Source organism: Mustela erminea, chromosome 6 (genome assembly GCF_009829155.1).
Source record: "Mustela erminea isolate mMusErm1 chromosome 6, mMusErm1.Pri, whole genome shotgun sequence".
Taxonomy (NCBI): domain Eukaryota; kingdom Metazoa; phylum Chordata; class Mammalia; order Carnivora; family Mustelidae; genus Mustela; species Mustela erminea.
This window is the reverse complement of record NC_045619.1, coordinates 75,966,992-75,987,446: the sequence shown is the minus strand read 5'-3', so window position 1 is coordinate 75,987,446 and position 20,455 is coordinate 75,966,992. Positions and strand designations below refer to the sequence as shown.

General features: G+C 37.2%; 1 protein-coding gene across 4 annotated transcripts in view; it reads right to left on the bottom strand.

Moving 5' to 3' along the window:
- C6H12orf40 (chromosome 6 C12orf40 homolog) overlaps positions 1-20,455 on the bottom strand; it is a 134,387-nt gene that overhangs the window by 12,544 nt on the left and 101,388 nt on the right. For 3 of the 4 annotated variants that reach the window (XR_004286905.1, XM_032347768.1, XM_032347767.1), the window contains exon 11: positions 13,336-13,429. The exons of the other annotated variant lie outside the window; for it this stretch is intronic. Coding sequence is in view for 2 of the 3 variants with exons in the window: in XM_032347768.1 (XP_032203659.1) it covers positions 13,336-13,429 (94 nt within the window). In the remaining variant the exon portion in view is untranslated. The remainder of the gene's footprint in view (positions 1-13,335; positions 13,430-20,455) is intronic. 4 annotated transcript variants of the gene reach the window in all.

Genomic DNA, 20,455 nt, shown 5'->3' with positions numbered 1-20,455 from the left:
TAAACCTTGCTGACCCACCCCCTCTAATACACTCTTGGCCTGATGCACCTAAAGCAATGTCACAAATCTGACAGTGTGCAAGCAGCCCCAACAGGGGCCAGTAGCATTCCAGACTGAGTTCTCCAGAGAGAGGGAAAGATGACCACATACACCAGTCAGACTGTGGCTCCAGCAAAGAGCTGGGGGCAGACAGCTGGTCTGACTGCAAGCTCAACCCACCAACCATAGCTTCTCAGGGGACAAAACAGAAAGAGCAGTGCAGCTCAGTGCTACTGCATCCATGACAAACACCTGGTCTGACCTAACTCAAGCTGAAGGGGGACCAGACTGGCCCACTGTGAGCACAGGAACCAAACACTGCCCACAATAAGCAAAGAGAGCCACTACAGATAACTAAACTGAAGGCAACATGAGCTCAGCCACAACAGCAGGGCAAACACAATGCACATGGGAGACACCCCTGAAATGCCAGGTTCTGGTGAACAGGAGACACTGCAAGGCAGGACTTCTTCATAAGGTCTTCAAGAGTAGGAGACATAGCTGACTTCTGTAAAACACTGAAAAAGACAAGGATACTCAGATAAAATGAGACAGAGGAATATGTTCCAAATGAATGACAGAACAAGACAACCACAGGAAGAAACCTAAGCAAAATACAGGTAAATAATATAGAAAATTTAAAATAATAATCATAACAATATTCCACTGGACTTGAGACAAGTAGAGAACCTCAGTGAGACTCTTTACAAGACAGAAAACAAAAAAAGAAACAATCAAGATGAAGAAATCAATAACTGGGGGCGCCTGGGTGGCTCAGTGGGTTAAACTGCTCCTTCGGCTCAGGTCATAATCTCAGGGTCCTGGGATCAAGTCCCGCATCGGGTTCTCTGCTCGGCGGGGAGCCTGCTTCCCTCTCTCTCTCTGCCTGCCTGTCCATCTACTTGTGATTTCTCTCTGTCAAATAAATACATAAAATCTTTAAAAAAAAAAAGAAAGAAATCAATAACTGAAATTAAAAATACACTAAAGAGAATAGAAGAAGCAGAAAAACAGATCAGTGATTTGGAGGCAGACTAATGAAAGCAATCAAACTAAAAAGATGAGAGGGGGAAAAAATGATACAAAATAAAAACAGAACTAGGGAACTCAGAAACATGATCAAATGTCAGGCTTACTGTGATAACATTCTCATTACAGGGACCTCAGAAGGAGAAAAGAGAGCAAAGGGGCAGAAAATATATTTGAAGAAATAGCTGAAAACTTCCCAAATCTGGGGAAGGAAACAGAAATCCAGGTCCAGGAGGCACAGAGTTCCCAACAAAATCAACCCAAGGAGGTCCCCACTAAGACACACAGTAATTAAAATGGTAAAAAGTCGTGATAACGAATTTTAAAAGCAGCAAGAGAAAATCATTGCTTGCAAGGGAAATCCCATAAGGTTATCAGCTAATACTTCAGCAGAAACTTCACAGGCATGATATATCAAAGTGCTAAAAGAAAAAAAACACTCCAATCAAAAGACATGGGGTGACAATGGATAAAAAAGCAAGACCCCTATCTATGCTGCCTACAATAGGCTCATTTAAAACCTACAGACACATGCAGATTTAAAGTGAAGAAAGAGATGGAGAAGCATTTAAATGCAAACAGATGTGGGAAAAGGCCCAAGTAGCAATACTTATATCAGGTAAAGAAGACTTTAAACCACAGACTATAACAAGACACAAAGAAGGGCAGGGGATAGTCCAACAGTAAGATATAACAATTGTAAATATTTATGCATCAAACATCGGAACACCCAAATACATGATACAATAACAAACACAAAGGAAGTAACCTATAGTAATACAATAATAGGTGGGGACTTTAACACCCCACTTACATCACTGGAAAGATCATCCAGACGGAATGAAACAGTGGAAGGAAACAATGGCTTTGAATGACACACTGGAACAGACATATCTAACATATATTCAGAACATTGTATCCTAAAACAGAAAATATATTCTTTTCAAGTGCACATGGAATATTCTCAAGAGATACCATGTTAGGCCACAAATAAAATCTCAACAAATTCAAAGAGATCGAAGTCAGGCCTTGCATCTTATCTAACCACAGCACTAGAAAAAAATATCAACCACAACAAAAAATCATGGAGGTTAAATAACATGTTACTAAACAATGAATGGGTTAACCAAAAAATCAAAGAGGAAATAAAAAATATATGGTGACAAATGAAAATGAAAAAACAATAGTCCAAAATCCTTGGGATGCAGCAAAAGCTATTCTATGAAGGAAGTTTATAGCAATACAGGCCTCCTTCAGGAAGAAAAACCTCCAAGAATCTAACCATATACTTAAAGAAGCTAGAAAACAAAGAACAAACAAAACCCAGAACTGTAGACCGAAGGCAATAATAAATATTAGAGCAGAAATAAAATACTTAAAAAACAATAAAACAGATCAATGAAACCAGGAGCTGCTTCTTTGAAAAGATCAAAAACATTGACAAACCCGTAGCCAGACTCATCAAAAAAAAGAGAAAAACAAGCTGCAAGTAAATTCAGAAATGAAAGAGGACAAATAACAACCAACACCACAGAAATACAAAGGACTGTAAGAAAATATTTTGAAAAATTGTATGCCAAAAAACTGAATAACCTAGAAGAAATGGATAAATTCTTTAGAAACATAAAACCTCCCCAAATTAAATCAGGAATAAAGAGAAATTTTGAACAGACCAATTACCAGCAATAAAACTGAATCAGTAATCAAAAACCTCCCAACAAACCAAAGTTCAGGACCAGATAGCTTCACAGGTCAACTCTCCCAAATAATTTAAAGAAAAGTCAGTATCTGTTCTTCTCAAACAATTCCAAAAAAACAGAAGAGGAAGGAAAGCTTCCAAATTCATTCTATGAGGCCAGCATTACCTTCGTATCAAAACCAGATAAAAAAAAAAAAAGAAAAAAAAAATATATATATATATACTGAAAACAACCCTACAGACCAGTGTCTCTGAACATAAATGCCAAAATCAGCAAAATATTAGCAAACTGACTCCAACAATATGTTAAAAAAATTCACAATCAAGTGGGATTTATTCCTGGGATGAAAGGTGGTTTAATATTTATAAATTAATCAACATGATAAATCACATCAACAAGTGAAAGAATAAAAACCATATGATCATTTTAAGATGCAGAAAAAGCATTTGATTAAGTACTGGATTCATTCAGGATAAAAACCTGCAATGAGGGGCGCCTGGGTGGCTCAGTGGGTTAAAGCCTCTGCTTTCGGCTAGGGTCATGATCTCAGGGTCCTGGGATCGAGCCCCACATCGGGCTCTCTGCTCAGCAGGGAGCCTGTTTCCTCCTCTCTCTGCCTGCCTCTCTGCCTACTTGTGATCTCTGTCTGTCAAATAAATAAATAAAATCTTAAAAAAAAAAAAAACCTGCAATGAAGGAGGTTTAGAGGGAACTATATCTCAACATAATAAAGGCCTTATATGAAAAACCCTCAACTAACATCACCAATGCTGAAAAAGAGAGCTTTTCCCCTAGGTCAGGAAGAAGATAAGACCGTCCACTCTTACCACTTTTATTCAACATAATACTGGAAGTCCTAGCCACAGCAATCAGACAAAGAAAGGGAATAAAAGGCATCCAAACTGGTAAGGCAGAAATAAAATTTCACTACTTGCAGATGTGATATTATATATAAAAACCTAAAAACTCCCCCCAAAACTACTAGAAGTTATTCAGTAAGGTTACAGGATACAAAATCAATATACAGGTATCTGTTGCATTTCTTTTTTCTTTTTTTTTGTCAAAATTTTATTTAGGGATGCCTGGGTGGCTCAGTCAGTTAAGTGTCTGCTTTTGGCTTAGGTCAAGATCATGATCCCAGGATTCTGGGATCAAGTCCTACATCTGGCTCCGTGCTCAGTGGGGAGCCTGCTTCCCCCTCTGTCTCCTGCTCCCCTTGCTTATGTGTGTGCATGCTCTCTCTAATAAATAAATAAAATCAGTATGTTATTTAATAAATAAATATATAAATATAATATAAAATAAACATATATAAATAAAAATAAAATCAATTATTTTATTTTTTGTCAGAGAGAGAGAGTGTGTGAGTGGCAGAGGGAGAGGGAGAAGCAGACTCCTGCTGAGCAAGGAGCCTAATGCAGGACTCAATCCCAGGACCCTGAGATCATGACCTGAGCCAAAAGCAGACACTTAACCAACTGAGCCACCCAAGTGTCCCCATCTACTGCATTTCTATACACTAATAATGAAGCAGCAGAAAGAAAAATGAAAAAAAAATCCCACTTATGGTTGCACCAAAAATAATAAAATACCTAGAGTAAACTTAACCAAAGAGATGACAGACCTATACTCTGAAAACTATAGAACCCTGATGAAAGAAATTGAAGACAATACAAACATGGAAAGATAATTCCACACTCATGGATTAGAAGAACATATACTGTTAAAATGTCCATACTACCCAAAGCAATCTACAGATTTAATGCAATTCCTATCAAAATATCAACAGCATTTTTCATAGAACTAGAACAAATAATCCTAAAATGTGTGTAGAACCACAGAAAACCCCGAAAAGCCAAAGCAGTCTTGAAAAACAACTGGGGGGGGGGGGCGCCTGGGTGGTTCAGTGGGTTAAGCCGCTGCCTTCTGCTCAGGTCATGATCTCAGGGTCCTGGGATCGAGTCCCGCATCAGGCTCTCTGCTCAGCAGGAAGCCTGCTTCCTCCTCTCTCTCTCTGCCTGCCTCTCTGCCTACTTGTGATCTCTCTCTGTCAAATAAATAAATAAAATCTTTAAAAAAAAAAAAAAAGGAAAGAAAAAAAAGAAAAACAACTGGAGGTACCACAATTCCAGATTTCACAAGTTATACCACAAAGCTGTAGTAATCCAAAGAGAGTATGGTACAGGCACAAAAACAGACGACACAGGTCAATTAAACAGGATAAAGAGCCCAGAAATAAACCTACACTGATAAGGTCTATTAATCTTTGACAAAGGATGGATGAATATGCAATAGGAAAAAAAACCTTTCTTCAAAAAAGGATGTTAGTTAAACTGGACATGTAAATGCAAAAAGAATGAAACTGGAGCACCTTCTTACACCATACACAAAAATAAATTCAAAATAGATTAAAGACCTGAATGTGAGAGCTGAAACGATAAAAATCCTATTAGAGAGAACAGGCAGTAATCTCTCTGACATTGGCCAAAACAACATGTTTTTAGATATCTGTCCTAAGGCAAGGAAAACAAAAGCAAAATAAACTATTGGGACTACACCAAAATAAAAAGATTCTACACAACAAAGGAATCAATTAACAAAATTAAAAGACAACCAACTGAATGGGAAAATATATTTGCAATGACAAATCCAATAAAGGGTTAGTATCCAAAATATATAAAGAACTTATACAACTCAACACCAGAAAAACCAAATAATACAATTAAAATTGTGCAGAAGACAAAAACAGGCATTTCTCCAAAGAAGACACAGAGATGGCCAATAGACATATGAAAAGATGCTCAACATCACTCATCATTAGGGAAATGCAAATCAAAATCACAATAAGGTATCACCTCACACCTGTCAGAATGGCTAAAATAAAAAACACAAGAAAGAACAAATGTTGGCAAGCATGTGGAGAAAAGAATCCTCATGCCCAACTCAACACCCAAAGAACAAATAATCCAATCAAGAAATGGGCAGAGGACATGAACATAGACACATTAAAAAGTGCTCAACATCACTCAGCATCAGGGAAATACAAATCAAAACCACAGTGAGATACCACCTCACAACAGTCAGAATGGCTAACATTAACAAGTCAGAAAATGACAGATGCTGCCGAAGATGCATTCCCACCTACACTTGTTGGTGGGAATACAAGCTGGTGCAACCACTCTGGAAAACAGCATGAAGGTTCCTCAAAAAGTTGAAAACAGAGCTACCCTACGACCCAGCAACCACACTACTGGGTATTTACCCTAAAGATACAAATGTAGTGATCTGAAGGGGCATGTGCACCTGAATGTGTATAGCAGCAATGTCCACAACAGCCAAACTATGGAAAGAACCTATATGTCCATCACAGATGAATGGATAGAGATGATGTGGTATACACACAGACATACACAGAGACACACACAGACATGCGTGCACGCGCGCGCGCACACACACACAATGGAATACTACGCAGCCATCAAAAGAAATGAAATCTTGCCATTTGCGACAACAAGGATGGAACTAGAGGATATTATGCTTAGCAAAATAAGTCAAACAGAGAAAGAATTATCATATGATCTCCCTGATATGAGGAAGTTGAGAGGCATCATGGGGGGGTTGAGGGGTAGGAAAGGAATAAATGAAACAAGGTGGGATCAGGAGGGAGACGAACCATAAGAGACTCTTATTCTCACAAAACAAACTGAGAGTTGCCAGGGGGAGGGGGCGGAGGAAGAGGGTGGTTGGATTATGGACATTGGGGAATGTATGTGCTATGGTGAGTGCTGTCAAGTGTGTAAACCTGGCGATCCACAGACCTGTACCCCTGGGGCAAATAATACATTATATGTTAATAAAAAATAAAAAATTATAAAGAAAAAAAAAAAGAATCCTTATGCCCTATGGGTAGGAATGCAAACTGGTGTGGCCATTGTGGAAAACAGTATGGAAGTTCCTCAAAAAAACCAAAAATAGAATTGTCATATGATCTAGTTATTGCACTACTAGGTACTTACCCAAAAAATACAAGACACTAATTCAAAAAGATATATACAACCCTATATTCATTGCATTATTTATAATAGCCAAATTATGGAAGCAGCCCAACTGTTCCAAGTATTCATAGATGAATGGAGAAGTGATATATACATATAATGGAATATTATTCAGCCATTAAAAAAGAATGAAATCTTGCCATTTGCAACAACTTGGATGAACTTAAAGGGTATAATACTAAGTGCAGTAAGTTAGTCGAAAAAAGACAAATACTATATGATTCTCTCATACATGGAATTTAAGAAATAAACAACATCAAGACAAACCAAAAAAAAAAAAGTCTTAACTATAGAGAACAAACTGATAAGTTACCGGAAGGGAGATGGGGGATGGGGGGAAGGTGACTTAGGCAAAGGGAATTAAGTGCTATGTTTACCTTGATGAGCATAGAGTAATGTATAGAATTACTGAATTACCTATATTTTATTCCTGAAACCAATTAACACTGTATGTTAACTATATTGGAATAAAAAATTTTTGAAGTAGGGGTGTCTGGGTGGCTCAGTGGGTTAAAGCCTCTGCCTTTGGCTCAGGTCATGATCTCAGGGTCCTGAGATAGAGCCCCACATCGGGCTCTCTGCTTGGCAGGGAACCTGCTTCCCCTTCTCTCTCTGCCAGCCTCTCTGCCTACTTGTGATCTCTCTCTGTCAAATAAATAAAATCTTTAAAAAAAATTTTTTTGAAGTAAAATTTTAAAAAGCAATATGGCATGTCTCAAAAATAGTTTATGGTAATATAACCTTGCTATCATCAATAAGCAATTATAGAATATGCACTGTATATAAATAAATTAACTATTAATTTAATTAACAAATTATTTTATTGCCCTTTAAAAAAAAGCCATCAAGCTAGCTCAAATCAGAGAACATTAGGGGCAGCTGGGTGGTTCAGGTGGTTGTCTGATTCTGATTTCAGCTTAGGCCATGCCTTCAGGGTTATGGGATCGAGCCCCACCTCAGGCTATGCTCAGTGCAGAGTCTGCTTGTCCTTCTCCCTCTGCTCCTTCCTCCCCACATTCTAATAATTAAAATCTTAAAAAAAGAAAAAGAAAACACTATAACCTATAAAGTAATCACTGAACTGTATCCCAAGCCCTGTTAAAATAATCATGTAATAAAATTCTATTCTCAGTAATACTGTTCTCCTCATATTCCCTGGTAAGATGATGACCAGCCTACCTGAAGTCTACCTATATGCTTGGCTGTCCCCAGGATTATGGTAGGTCCTATATAAGCTAATTTTAAAAAGGGAAGGACATCAACCCATGGGAAGTTCAAAATCCATTTAGAGTGCAGTATAAGATTAAATTTAATAAAAATTCTAAAGGCATAAGAAAATATTTTTTCCAGAGATAAATACAGAAATCTTAAGAAAACCTGAAGTCCCTTCTTTAATTTACGAATTTAAAGGGATACTTTTGTTCATGAAATGACTAGTCAAACTCAGGATCACTAGATTTAAAAACAGTTTATTCAGAAAACACAAATTGGACTTCCTTCATATAACTTTCATTTCATTATTAAAAAAATAGCTGAATTTTTAAACACTATCAGTTTTGGAGAAGCAAGAAAAAAGTTGAGAAAATATAATCTTCTAAAAAATTACATTTTCTGATATATTGCTTGGACTCCAAATCTCACATTCTTTCTACCTCACTATACTATTAAATATAGGAAAGCAAGGGCCTCACTGATTTCCTCTGGTGATTCATATTTCTGATCACAAATTACCCTATAAGTGATACCAAAATATAAACTGAAGAAAACCTTAATATCACTTTTACTTAGCATAAGTGGACCCCCAAAATCAAAACATACAAAGACATTAAAAAATTACAACATGCTGTTTTAGTGAAAATGGATACCTATTTCCTATTAATGTGATACAAACTTTTTAGAAAGCAACATAATCCATGCATATTGTAAATCCAAACTCCATGTGTGCCAAAAGAAATCTTCCATAGGAATTCACTGCAAGAAATAAAACTGGCTTGCTAAAAAAGTTTCCGAAAGTATGTATACTATACAAATGGTATTGAGAGCTTGGTAATTAAAACATTCTTCCCTACATGCACTTATATTTATTAACTATGCTACAGTAGCTAATTGTTGCTATGTTTAAAAAAAAATTGCAGGGGCTTCAAATTCACAAATATTTATTTAGCTCACAATTTGGTGGGCTGACAATTCAGACTGTGCCCAGATGGGTAGTTCCTGTGTTACTGCTGAGCTCTCTAATGCGTAAGGTCAGCTACTGGGTGGGTGGGGTGATAGCTGTCCAAGAGGGCCTCAGCTGGGATGGCTCAACTCTCTTCTATGTGGTCTTTCATCCTTCAGCTGGCTTGCCCAGAATTTTCCAACACACCTGAGCATCCTTTTAAGAAAGCATCAATATGCAACCCCTCTTGAGGTCTAGGCTCAGATATGACACAAAGTCACATCTGCTAGATTTTATAGGCAAAATCAACTTCTGACACCTACCCAAATTTCAGGGACAGAGAAATAGATTCCTCTTAACTGAAGAACATGCAATATCATAATGTACCAGTTGTGAATTAGAAAGGGGTAGAAAATCATGACCATTTTTGCCATCTTCAGTATTACATTTGGTTTCTACCCCTCCTATATCCATTCTGCTCAAAAATGAAGACTTAGAATTTCACACTGACTTAAAATATTTGTAAGTATACCTTCCAGAAAGCCTTACCTGAGCATCCTAGCCAAAAGTGACATATTTTAACTCTATTTCTATAAATAATTCAATCATGATATTCTATATTCTCTTTATGATAGCTCCTACTAAACCATGAGTTTTATGTAACTAGGGATCAATCTATCTTGTTTTCTTCTAATACATGGATATTGCTTTTACAGTGACTACACTAAGTACACATGAATGAATAAAGGAATTAATCCTTTATTAAGTTAAAAACTCACTGAGAAAGGGCCTATCTCAATTAATTTGTATTCCCATAACCTCTAGGTTTTTGCACATATTTAGTTTCTCTAAAAATAATTCTTAACTACCTTTTTATAGGAAGAGCAAAAGGAGGACTTAAAGATTAAGAATTCTGGAACATATATATACACTTCCTTTACCCTGCAGGATTTTCTAATGTGTTAAGGTTGCATGTTCAAAAGTATGTGTAGCCATCCCAATGACATTTGAAACTTAACTAGCTGTCTAGAAATGTTGTATGGAACAGGCTGTAAACACTGACCTCAACACACTGCAAAGAAGAAAAAAAGATAAATATGACCTTATAGCTATAAATACAACTTGTTATAGTGACTCTGCCATAGCACCCCTACCCCAACCCCACAGTTAGTTGTAAAGAGCTCTGCCACTCTGGGTCTCAGTTTAACATCATTATTTCATCAGCCATTTCATTTATAATAGTCATCTTTTAATTTAATGTTATAAAAACATAAAGGTTAATATCCTTAAAGAACATTTAGTAATAGATCTGTTACAGTTTAATAGAATGTTAGCTTTAAATAAACAAATCCAGATTCTTTCTGCTACTTATGGGTTCTAATACAACAGAATTTGGAGAACTCAGTATTTTCTCTCTTAGACTACAAACGCTCACTTCATTCAGTAATATTTCGGGGTGATTAGCCCAAGATGATATATGCTGTGTAGAATATATATTGGTTATTGCTATTAATTGTAATAAGCTGAGAAGGAAGAAGGTTTGGTGTGATAGCAAAGGAACTTTTGTCTATATGAGGCCTTGAATGTTAGATGGCTTATGAAACTCTACAGAGCCTAACTCCTGTTCAAGCCAGAAGAAATGGTAAATAAAAACAAGTCTTGAATATCTTAAAAATATCCCCATTTTTGCATTCCAGTGACTGCAGAGAGACCAAATCTACTCAAAAAAAGGTTCATCCCTTCAACAAAAATTTATTAAGTACCTATTGTAAGATACACTTTATTCTACCCACCATATACAATATAACAAAAACGTCTACATATTACAGTGAAATTCAGAAAAGATTTCTAGATTAATAAATAAATGGAAATATGTTACCTTCATGGGTATTGAACAAAGAAGTCATTACTTACAGCTATTATGAAGTAATCTGGAAAATGCCACTTAGCAATGGGGGGGTCATATCATATAAAGTCAGTTAAGTTATTTCCAAGTAAAAAGAGATGTGGGAAATCATGATCCTTGGATCTGATCTTATGTAAAATGAAGGACTGCCCCATTATAAACTATTAAAGACAGATTAGAATTAACTAATATCAAACATAATTAAGTTTCAGTATGCAGCTGACCCTTGAACAACATAGATTTGAACTGCAGGGGTTCACTATACTTGGATTTTCTATAGTACTATTAATGTATTTTCCTCTTCCTTATGATGTTCTTAATAACATTTTTTTCTTTAGGTTACTTAAGAATACAGTATATAATTCATATAACATAAAAAATGTGTAAACTGGCTATTCATGTAATCCCTAAGGCTACCAAAGGTAGGCTATTAGCAATTAAGTTTTTAGGGGAGTCAAAAGTTATATGTGGCTTTTCGACTACATGAGGATTGGTACCACTAAACAACTGTATTGTTCAAGAGTCAACTGCAATTAACTTACGATAGGAAAAAGATATCTTTGTACTCCATTGTACTTTGATTTTTCAAATGTTGCTAAATGCTCTTTTGGTCTACCTTGTTAATCACTCTCAATTTTTATTTTTCACCTTTTCCCTAACTCATAAATAACATTAAAATAAAAATCCTTAAGACTGCAAATAAGAGGAAAATATGGTTCATATATAACATGTTCAATGACACCAAAAGTATTATTGAGAACAAAATAATTTGGCTGAAAACCCAATGACCAATAGCAGCCAAAAGAGCAAACTATTATGCCAATATGCAACAGAAAAATAGACTTTGTAATGTGAGCAAATGATTTTACCTTAACAATAAAACAAAACAAAAAAATACTGGTATATGAGCAAGGCTTAAAATGTCTAAATCTAAAACTAAACTCTAACATCAGAAAGAACTGCTATTAGTCTTACCCATCCATTCTTACAGGTCTTATTTTTTCAAGCATGGAAATAGTTCGATAGCACCAGTGAATATTAGGTTTTACATATTTTCCTATTAAAAAAAAGTTATTCTCCATATTACTGAACTGGGTCTTGGTTCTGATTTTTTGGTGCATGCATAATTTTTAAGTGGTAGATTCTTTCCATGCACCTCCAAACATGCGCAATAGGATAGAATGTAGCAACATACAAATCAGAGACAAATAGGACATCAATTCTGGAGAAGGCTAGGCTAAATTGCAAACCAAATAAGGGGCAAAGTTGATGGTCAACAACTAGAAACCTATTTAACATCAAAATGAGGTAAAGCACAGTTATTAAAGCATGGGCATGGGCTTTAGAGTTAGAACTTTGATTTGAATCTTGTCTCTACTACAGACTGGATGACCTCGGAAAGTCACTTCACCAATTTAAAGTTCAATCTCCTTATCTATAAAATGGGGATAATCTTCATAATATTGTTGTGAGGATTAAGTGAGGTAGTGTACATAAGTTACTTCAGTGTCTTTCACATGCACAAGAAGGTAAGATCAATCAACAAATGATTACTAATTTTTATGTAAATGTACTGGACACTATTTCCAGGGATACAGTGGCTCTTGAGCTATAAAATTTACATATAGGTCAATACATTTTAGTAATTATAATCACTATCAGGTCATGAGGCAAAAGTTAGGTTAAGGAGTCAAAATCAAGATGAAGTGAGAGAGATATAAAAGTTGTGAACTAGAGGGGTGCCTGGGTGGCTCAGTGGGTTAAGCCTCTGCCTTTGACTCAGAGGCTTATCATGATCTCAGGGTCCTGGGATCAAGCCCCACGTCGGGCTCTCTGCTCAGTGGGGAGCCTGCTTCCCCCCTCACCCCCCCGCCTGCTGCTCTACTTGTGGTCTCTCTCTGTTTAAAAAATAAATTGTGAACTAGAGCCAAAGTCAGACAGTAACTAAGGTAAGCAAAGCAACAAGAACAAAGGTTTAAAGGAGAAATATGAAGTGATAACAGCTATAATGCTAGTTCATTCTAAGGAGGCTGCCTTAAAAGAGCTAGCTACATGTAGTCTGGTTGTGCTTCAATCCATTTTACAGAACCAGCAAGCTTTACTGAGTGTCCACTGTATGAAAAGCACTATTTTAGGCCATATACATTTAAAAAAATATATCGCAAAACAGGGTTCTAGCTCTCATCAGTAAATGTAGCAGTGAGGAGATTAAGACCTGTAAACATGAACTGTCTCAGTTATCTAATGCTATGTAACAGATCACCTCAAAATTTTTAGTAGCTTAAAACAACGTACTTTGATCACAAATGTGCAACATGAGCATGGCTAGCAGGGACAGCTTATTTCTCTACACTCTTGGCTGAGGCTGCTTAAAAGCAGTTCATTTGCTCACACGTCTAGTGTCCAGACTGAGAAGACCCAAAGACTGGAACTCCTCAGGCATCTTACCCTATTTGGTCTTTCCATATGGTCTCTCCAGCATGGAGGTTTAGTAGCAGCAAGACTTCTTAAATGACAGCTCAGGACAGCAAAGGTATGTGTCCTGAAAGCGGGGTAAAAAGAGAGCATCACCTGGAAACTGTATCACTTTTCTTATCTTGGAAAACAGGCAGCATCACTTCTACCTCATTCTGTTTGTTAGAAGTAAGTAATCAAGTAAGTAATATCAAGAGGAGAACAATTAGAGCCCATTGTTTGTGGAAGGGGAGTCAGAGTGCAAACATATCCTCTGGCCTCGAATTACTTATATTCCTTCTGCTGCAAATTATAGTCTCCACCTCCTAAGACACCACCACCCCCTGCAAAGGCCTCACCGATTATGGCACCAGACATAGGTTCAAAGTCCAGAGTCTCATCCACGTGTGTATGAAGCTCTCCAGATGCTATTTATCAAGCACAGTTCCTCAAGTATAACTATTCTCAATCTGAGGATCTAGGATCTAACCTACAGACATAGGTTATATATATCCTCTGCACACCATAATGCAGTGGTATGAGAGGCAGAAGGCAATTATTATAGAATTTTCTATTGAAAATAGATGAAATAGAGGTAAACAAGAGTTACCAGTCAATAACAATTCTGAAATCCAGTCAGGCATATACTGAAGTTCCCGTGATGCAGGCCTTCTGCCGAGGAATGCAGCATAGCATGTCTATATATCTTTACTCTACCTCTGAGCTCATGGTTCAACCCCCTTCATCATTCTTTTCCATAAAAAACTGTTTACGTTTGCAGCTAAGTAGTTTTTATCAGCCTGCTTCCTCTAAATAGTACTTTGGAAGTCCAAAGCCTCTTTTTATGTTGAACTGTCTCGGTCCCTTTTAGTCCAAGCAGGCAGCTGTTCTGAAAGTACACTCCTCTTAAAATTTTGGTGGTCTCTTAAGGGTATCTAGGTGACAGAGTCAGTCAGTTAAGCATCTAACTCTTGGTTTCAGCTCAGGTCATGATCTTAGGATCCTGAAATCAAGCCCTGCATCAGGCTCAGTGCTCAGAGGGGAGTCTGCTTCTCTCTCTCTCAAATAAATAAATCTTAAACCAAAAACAAACAAATAAAAAACACAAAACTTTGTAGTCTCTTATGAATAGCACTGGGGTTCACCCCATTAGACATAAACTACACCCAAAAAATTCATCAAAATAAGGCATTATCAGGGCACTGGGTTGGCACAGTCGGTTGAGCATCCAACTCTTGATTTTGGCTCAAGTCCTATCTCAGGGTCCTGAGATCAAGCCCGACATCAGGCTCCAAGCTGGGCATGGAGCCTGCTTAAGATTCTCTCCCTCCCTCTCCCTGTACCCCTCTCCACTGCATGCTCGCTCTCTCAAATAAATAAATAAATCTTTTTAAAAAATGGTAAGTCATTATCTTTGGCTATTCTGACTTTTATAAGTAACAGTATTCATAAACTTTAAAAACTCTTTTCCTGTGTACCTATATTAATTCCAAGAATATCACAGGTCTCTTTTCATTTGTTTGCATTCCATTCAGCATGTATAATGAACGAGTGGCAAATTTCTACAAGTCTCTTTGATGGTTGGCCATATTAACAGGCACAACCATTTCATTAAGACTTTCTAAGTCTGTATGTAGAGATCATAGTGTTATAGTGATTATTTTCAACATGTTTTATTCTTAATCATATGCTTTTTATGTACCAAAATAAGTGTGTCAGACATTTACAAATTTTAATTCTTTACATCTCATCTCCTCACTGTAACAGGACAAGTGAAAGGCCAGGGTAAACTTAAGTGGGAATGACAGGAGGATGTTCAACCAGGCAGAGCATGCTACACAGAGGCATGTGTAGGTGTAGGTCAGAAAGCAGCTGGTAGTTGAGGCAAGTGGCTTACATCACTGGCAGAGGACAGCCATTTCCTAGAAGGAGCAGTGCAGTGGGAATATAGATGCAAAAAAACATTAGAGGGACGCCTGGGTGGCTCAGTTGGTTAAGCAGCTGCCTTCAGCTCGGGTCATGATCCCAGCGTCCTGGGATCGAGTCCCACATCGGGTTCCTTGCTTGGCAGGGAGCCTGCTTCTCTGTCTGCCTCTACCTGCCACTCTATCTGCCTGTGCTCACTCTTGCTCCTCTCTCTCTGACAAATAAATAAATAAAATCTTTAAAAAAAAAAATTAGAGATCCAAACAGGCCCACACATAATTATGGGTAGGTCAGTTTACAAACTGGTACTGAGGCTGGAGTACAGGAGTAAGGTTTTAATGTGTGGAGTGAAAGACTTGTTAGAATGAGGATGTAGATATGAGGAAAATAAAATAGAAATTTGGTTGCTAGAATTGTGTACAAGGAAACTTGAAAGCTAGTTACTAGAACTGGGGAAAAGGTCTTTGTGAGATTTGACTTGATATTGAGCCCCTTAAGTACAGACTAACTAAAACCATTTAAATCCTTCTCCTACCCTTCATTCCCACCCTTCATTCCACCCTGCTCGCAAAGGTCAGATTTGGTCCCAGCATCTGAGACTATGTTCCAGCCTTCAGAAAATTCAAAGGAAGAATTCAAGATGATAGAAAACCAAAGAGGTAGGGGCACCTGGGTGTCTCAGTGGGTTAAGCCTCTACCGTTGACTTAGGTAATGATCATAGGGTCCTAGGATCGAGCCCTGCATTGGGCCAGGGAGCCTACTTCCCTCTCCCCCTCTGTCTGCCTCTCTCCCTACTTGTGATCTCTCTCTCTGTTGAATAAATAAATTTAGAAAAAATCTAATAAAAAAAAAAAAAGAAAGAAAGCCAGAGAGGTAATTCCAGTTGGAAATATATGCCATTTAAGTAAGAAACTAAGAATGTCAAGGTACTTCTTTCATTTTTTATACTGGCAATATTCAGTTAAAACAAAGATAATTTTAATTTGCTTTGAATTCCAAATTAAGTGAGAAAAAGGATGTTGAAAAAAATCACTTGTTACTAAACTAAACATAATTCAGCCTAATTTCTACTCAATCGTCTCAATTTTATAAATAAATAAAATCTCTCTTAAAAAAAAAAAAAAAGAAAACCAGATGAGAACAGAGTAATTTGGAAACTATTACTTATTTTTTAATTTTCATTCATTTTCTAAGATTGTTTTCCCCCTTAAGAAAATTTTAATACTGGGATGCCTGGGTGGCTCAGTTGGTTAAGCAGCTGCCTTCGGCTCAGGTCATGATCCCAGCGTCCTGGGATCAAGTCCCACATCGGGCTCCTTGCTCGGCAGGGAGCCTGCTTCTCCCTCTGCCTCTGCCTGCCATTCTGTCTGCCTGTGCTCGCTCTCTCTCTCCCTCTCTCTGACAAATAAATTAAAAAAAAAAAATGTTAAAATATTAAAAAAAAAGAAAATTTTAATACTTTTCCATACAAACACATGTAAAATTGAGACCAAATGTTATATGGAAATACATATAAATTCAGAGTAATTACTTTAAAAAACGGGTAGCAACAACAGATTTCAAAACCTGCTATAAAGCTACATTAGTCAAGATAATGTGTTCTTCACATAAGAGATACGGAGATATATCTATAATAAATAAATTTTAGAACATAAATCATAATAAATAGGTAAAATAATAAAAGCAATAGAACATAATAAGGAGTTAAAACCTACACATCATGGTCAAGTGATTTTGACAAAGGCATAAAGTTCATTCATTGGGTGCAAGAATTGTCTTTTCAACAAATGCTGCTGGAGCATTTACATATGTTAAAAAAAAAAAAAAAAAAAACTTTTGACCTTATGTGGCACAAAATAAATAAAAGCTAGAAATAAATCATAGACCTAAACATAAAAACTAAAAATACAAAACTTCTAGAAGGAGGGGGTCTGGGTGGCTCAGTGAGTTAAAACTTCTACCTTCAGCTCAGGTCAGAATCCCAGGGTCCTGGGATCAAACCCCGCATTAGGCTCTCTGCTCAGCGGGGAGCCTGCTTCCCCCTCTCTCTCTGCCTCTCTGCTTACTTGTGATCTCTGTCAAATAAATAAATAAAATATTTTATTTAAAAAAAAAAACTTCTAGAAGGAAACACAGAAGAAGCTGTGACCACGTCAATTTTTCTGAAAAGATAAATTAGGTTTGATCAAATTAGAATCTTTCCTCTTCGAAGACACCATTAAAAAACTGAGAGGACACTATGGTATGAGAAAGAAATGGTCAAGTTTTGCTATAACAACTGTTATGAAAAGGCAAATTTGTTCCCATATTATATATTAGGGAACAATTTAAGAATGATATAAATTTCACAGATTGATAAGCAATTGCATCCACAAGAAACCCTAGGTGAATGCACAAAACTGTACCCATTTGAACTGAGCCACTCAGGTATACACAGAATGAACACACACATATTGAAAAACCTGCCAGTTACTTTGATTCACCATATTATTTTATTTCAGTGTTCCAAAATTCATTGTTTATGCACTACACCCAGTGCTCCATGCAATACGTGCCCTCCATAATACCCACCACCAGGCTCACCCCAAAACCCTCCAGTTTGTTTCTCAGAGTCCAGAGTCTCTCATGGTTTGTCTCCCCTTCCGATTTCCCCCAACTCAGTTCTTCTCTCCATCTCCCAAATGTCTTCACTGTATTATTTTTAATGTTTTGCTATTCATTTACATTTGTGGAAATTATATATATACTCAACATCCCAAACAAGTCTGAGTGTCCTGATTCCAAAAAAAAAAAAAAAAGGCAGTGTTGGGTGCCTGGGTGGCTCATCGGTTAAATGTCCAACTCTTGATTTCAACTCAGGTCTTGATCTCAGGGTCATAAGTTCAAGGCCTGCATTAGGCCCCATGCACATGCCAAACACTGCATATTAAAAGGAAAGCCTTAAGTATTAAAGAAGTCTGAAATAATGAAGCATTTTAAAAGAAATGAGAGTGCAGCAACAGGCATAAAGGAATATATACTGCTGACCATCAGAGAGAACACTGAAAAGACAAAAGAAATTCCTATGGCTTGAACAACTTCAAGTGCTTACAAGGTCAATAAGAAGGCACCTTAAAGATGGAAACAATAGAAAAATTACTAAAAATATGGGTTGAAGACTAAACAGTGAAAAAAATCAGAGAAACCGCTATCTATATATACAAAAGCCTTAAATATAAATCACCAAATCCTGCAGAAATAGTGTCTTAGGATAGCACTGGCTAGTTTAGTGGTTTCAAACAGTGCTGGAGCTTTAGGGAAAGAAACAGAAGTCTTGAATGACAGCTTTTTTCTGTCAGGATTTGGAAGGTATAATTATACTGTATTTTGTCTTCCATTAATGCTATTAAAAATTCATCTAACAATGTAGCTGTCCTTGTAGGAAGGTAGTCTTTTTCCTCTATAGCTGCTTTCAAGATATTCTTTGAGGCTCTGCTATTTTATTATACTGGGTCTATACATGAATTTCATATTATTTTTCCTACTTGGAAATTGTTGGACTTCTTGAATTTGTGAATTAATATGACTGATCAATTCTGAAGAATTCTCAGGCATTATCACTTTAAAGTATGCCTCTATTCCATTCTCTCTCCTCTACTGTTGAATACTTCAGTTAAGTACATGTTGGAGCTTCTTATTCTATCCTTATTGTTTCATTCATACTTCCTATTTCTTTCTCTTGTGCATTCTGGACAACTTATTATAATGTATACTTCATTTCACAAATTCTCTCTGCACTTGTGTCTAATATGTGGCTAGATGCACTGAGTTTTCAGCATGTGGCAGAAATGGATGGAAAACTTAAACTAGAGAACTGTAAAATTAGAAAAAGTAGAAATGTCAGAATCTGAATCAAAAAAGAGAATTCATGCATCAATTTGTCATGGTCCCTGTCAATATGGATTCTCCCAGAAGCAAACTATATGACAAAACTGAATGCAACTTTAAGTGCATTTCGTTTTTGGGGGGTGTGATTTCAAGAAAGACTTAGTAAGGAAGAAGAGAAGTGAGACAGAAAAGGAAGGAAGCTAATAAATGGTTTATTATCAAGCAAGTTACTATGTAAGCAACTTAACCCTTTCAAGGAACTCCAGAAGAATAGTTTTTCTCCAACTTTAAAGGGCATAAATATCACCCATTAAGCATATGTTCTTGGTCCCCACTCCCAGAGATTCTGATTCACTAGTTTTGGGGTAGGTTCTAAGAATCTGCCCCTCTAATCAATTCCCATGCAATGGTAACATTAATGTTACCGGTCTGTGGATCACACCTTGAGTACATAATGGCACAGAAAATGCTTTGAGGAAGTTACTGTGCACAAGAGGCAAAAGAGGGCGCCTGGGTGGCTCAGTGGGTTAAACCTCTGCCTTCGGCTCAGGTTGTGATCCCAGAGTCCTGGGATCGAGCCCCGCATCAGGCTCTCCATTCAGCAGGGAGCCTGCTTCCCTCTCTCTCTGTCTGCCTCTCTGCCTACTTGTGATCTCTCTGTGTCAAAAAAATAAATAAAATCTTAAAAAAAAAAAAAAAAAACAACAAGAGGCAAGGGAACTGGAGTATTTACCCACCAGCTCCCATCAGTCATTGTTGTTGGTTTTTTTAACAGATTTTATTTGTCAGAGAGAGAGCTCACAAGCAGGGGAGCAGCAGGCAGAGGTAGAGGAAGAAGCAGGCTCCCACTGAGCAAGGAGCCCAATGTGGGACTCCATCCCAGGACCCTGGAATTATGACTGGAGCCAAAGGCAGCCGCTTAACCGACAGAGCCACTCAGGCATTCTCCCATCAGTCATTGTTTTAAAAGACTTCTCTCAAACAGCATTAATTCCCTGGTACTTCCTGCCTGCCTGCACATAGAGCTCATGTCTGCAGCCAAGAGAAACCTCTCAGGAAGTAAGTCACAAATGCTGTCAGCTGGAAATCAGGTTGGCATGTATTGAAATGGAAAGTGCCAAGGAAATGTGAGCAGAGCAAGAACAGCATCTACCTCACTGCTATATCTGGTGTCATGGGGAAAATAAACATTTACTAAGAAATCACAAATAAATTACAACTATGGCTAAGTACTATATAAAAGAAAATTACATGAGACTATCTCTAAAGATAACTTCCTGCTATTACAAATGGCAACTTATTAGAGTAATTAATTCTAAC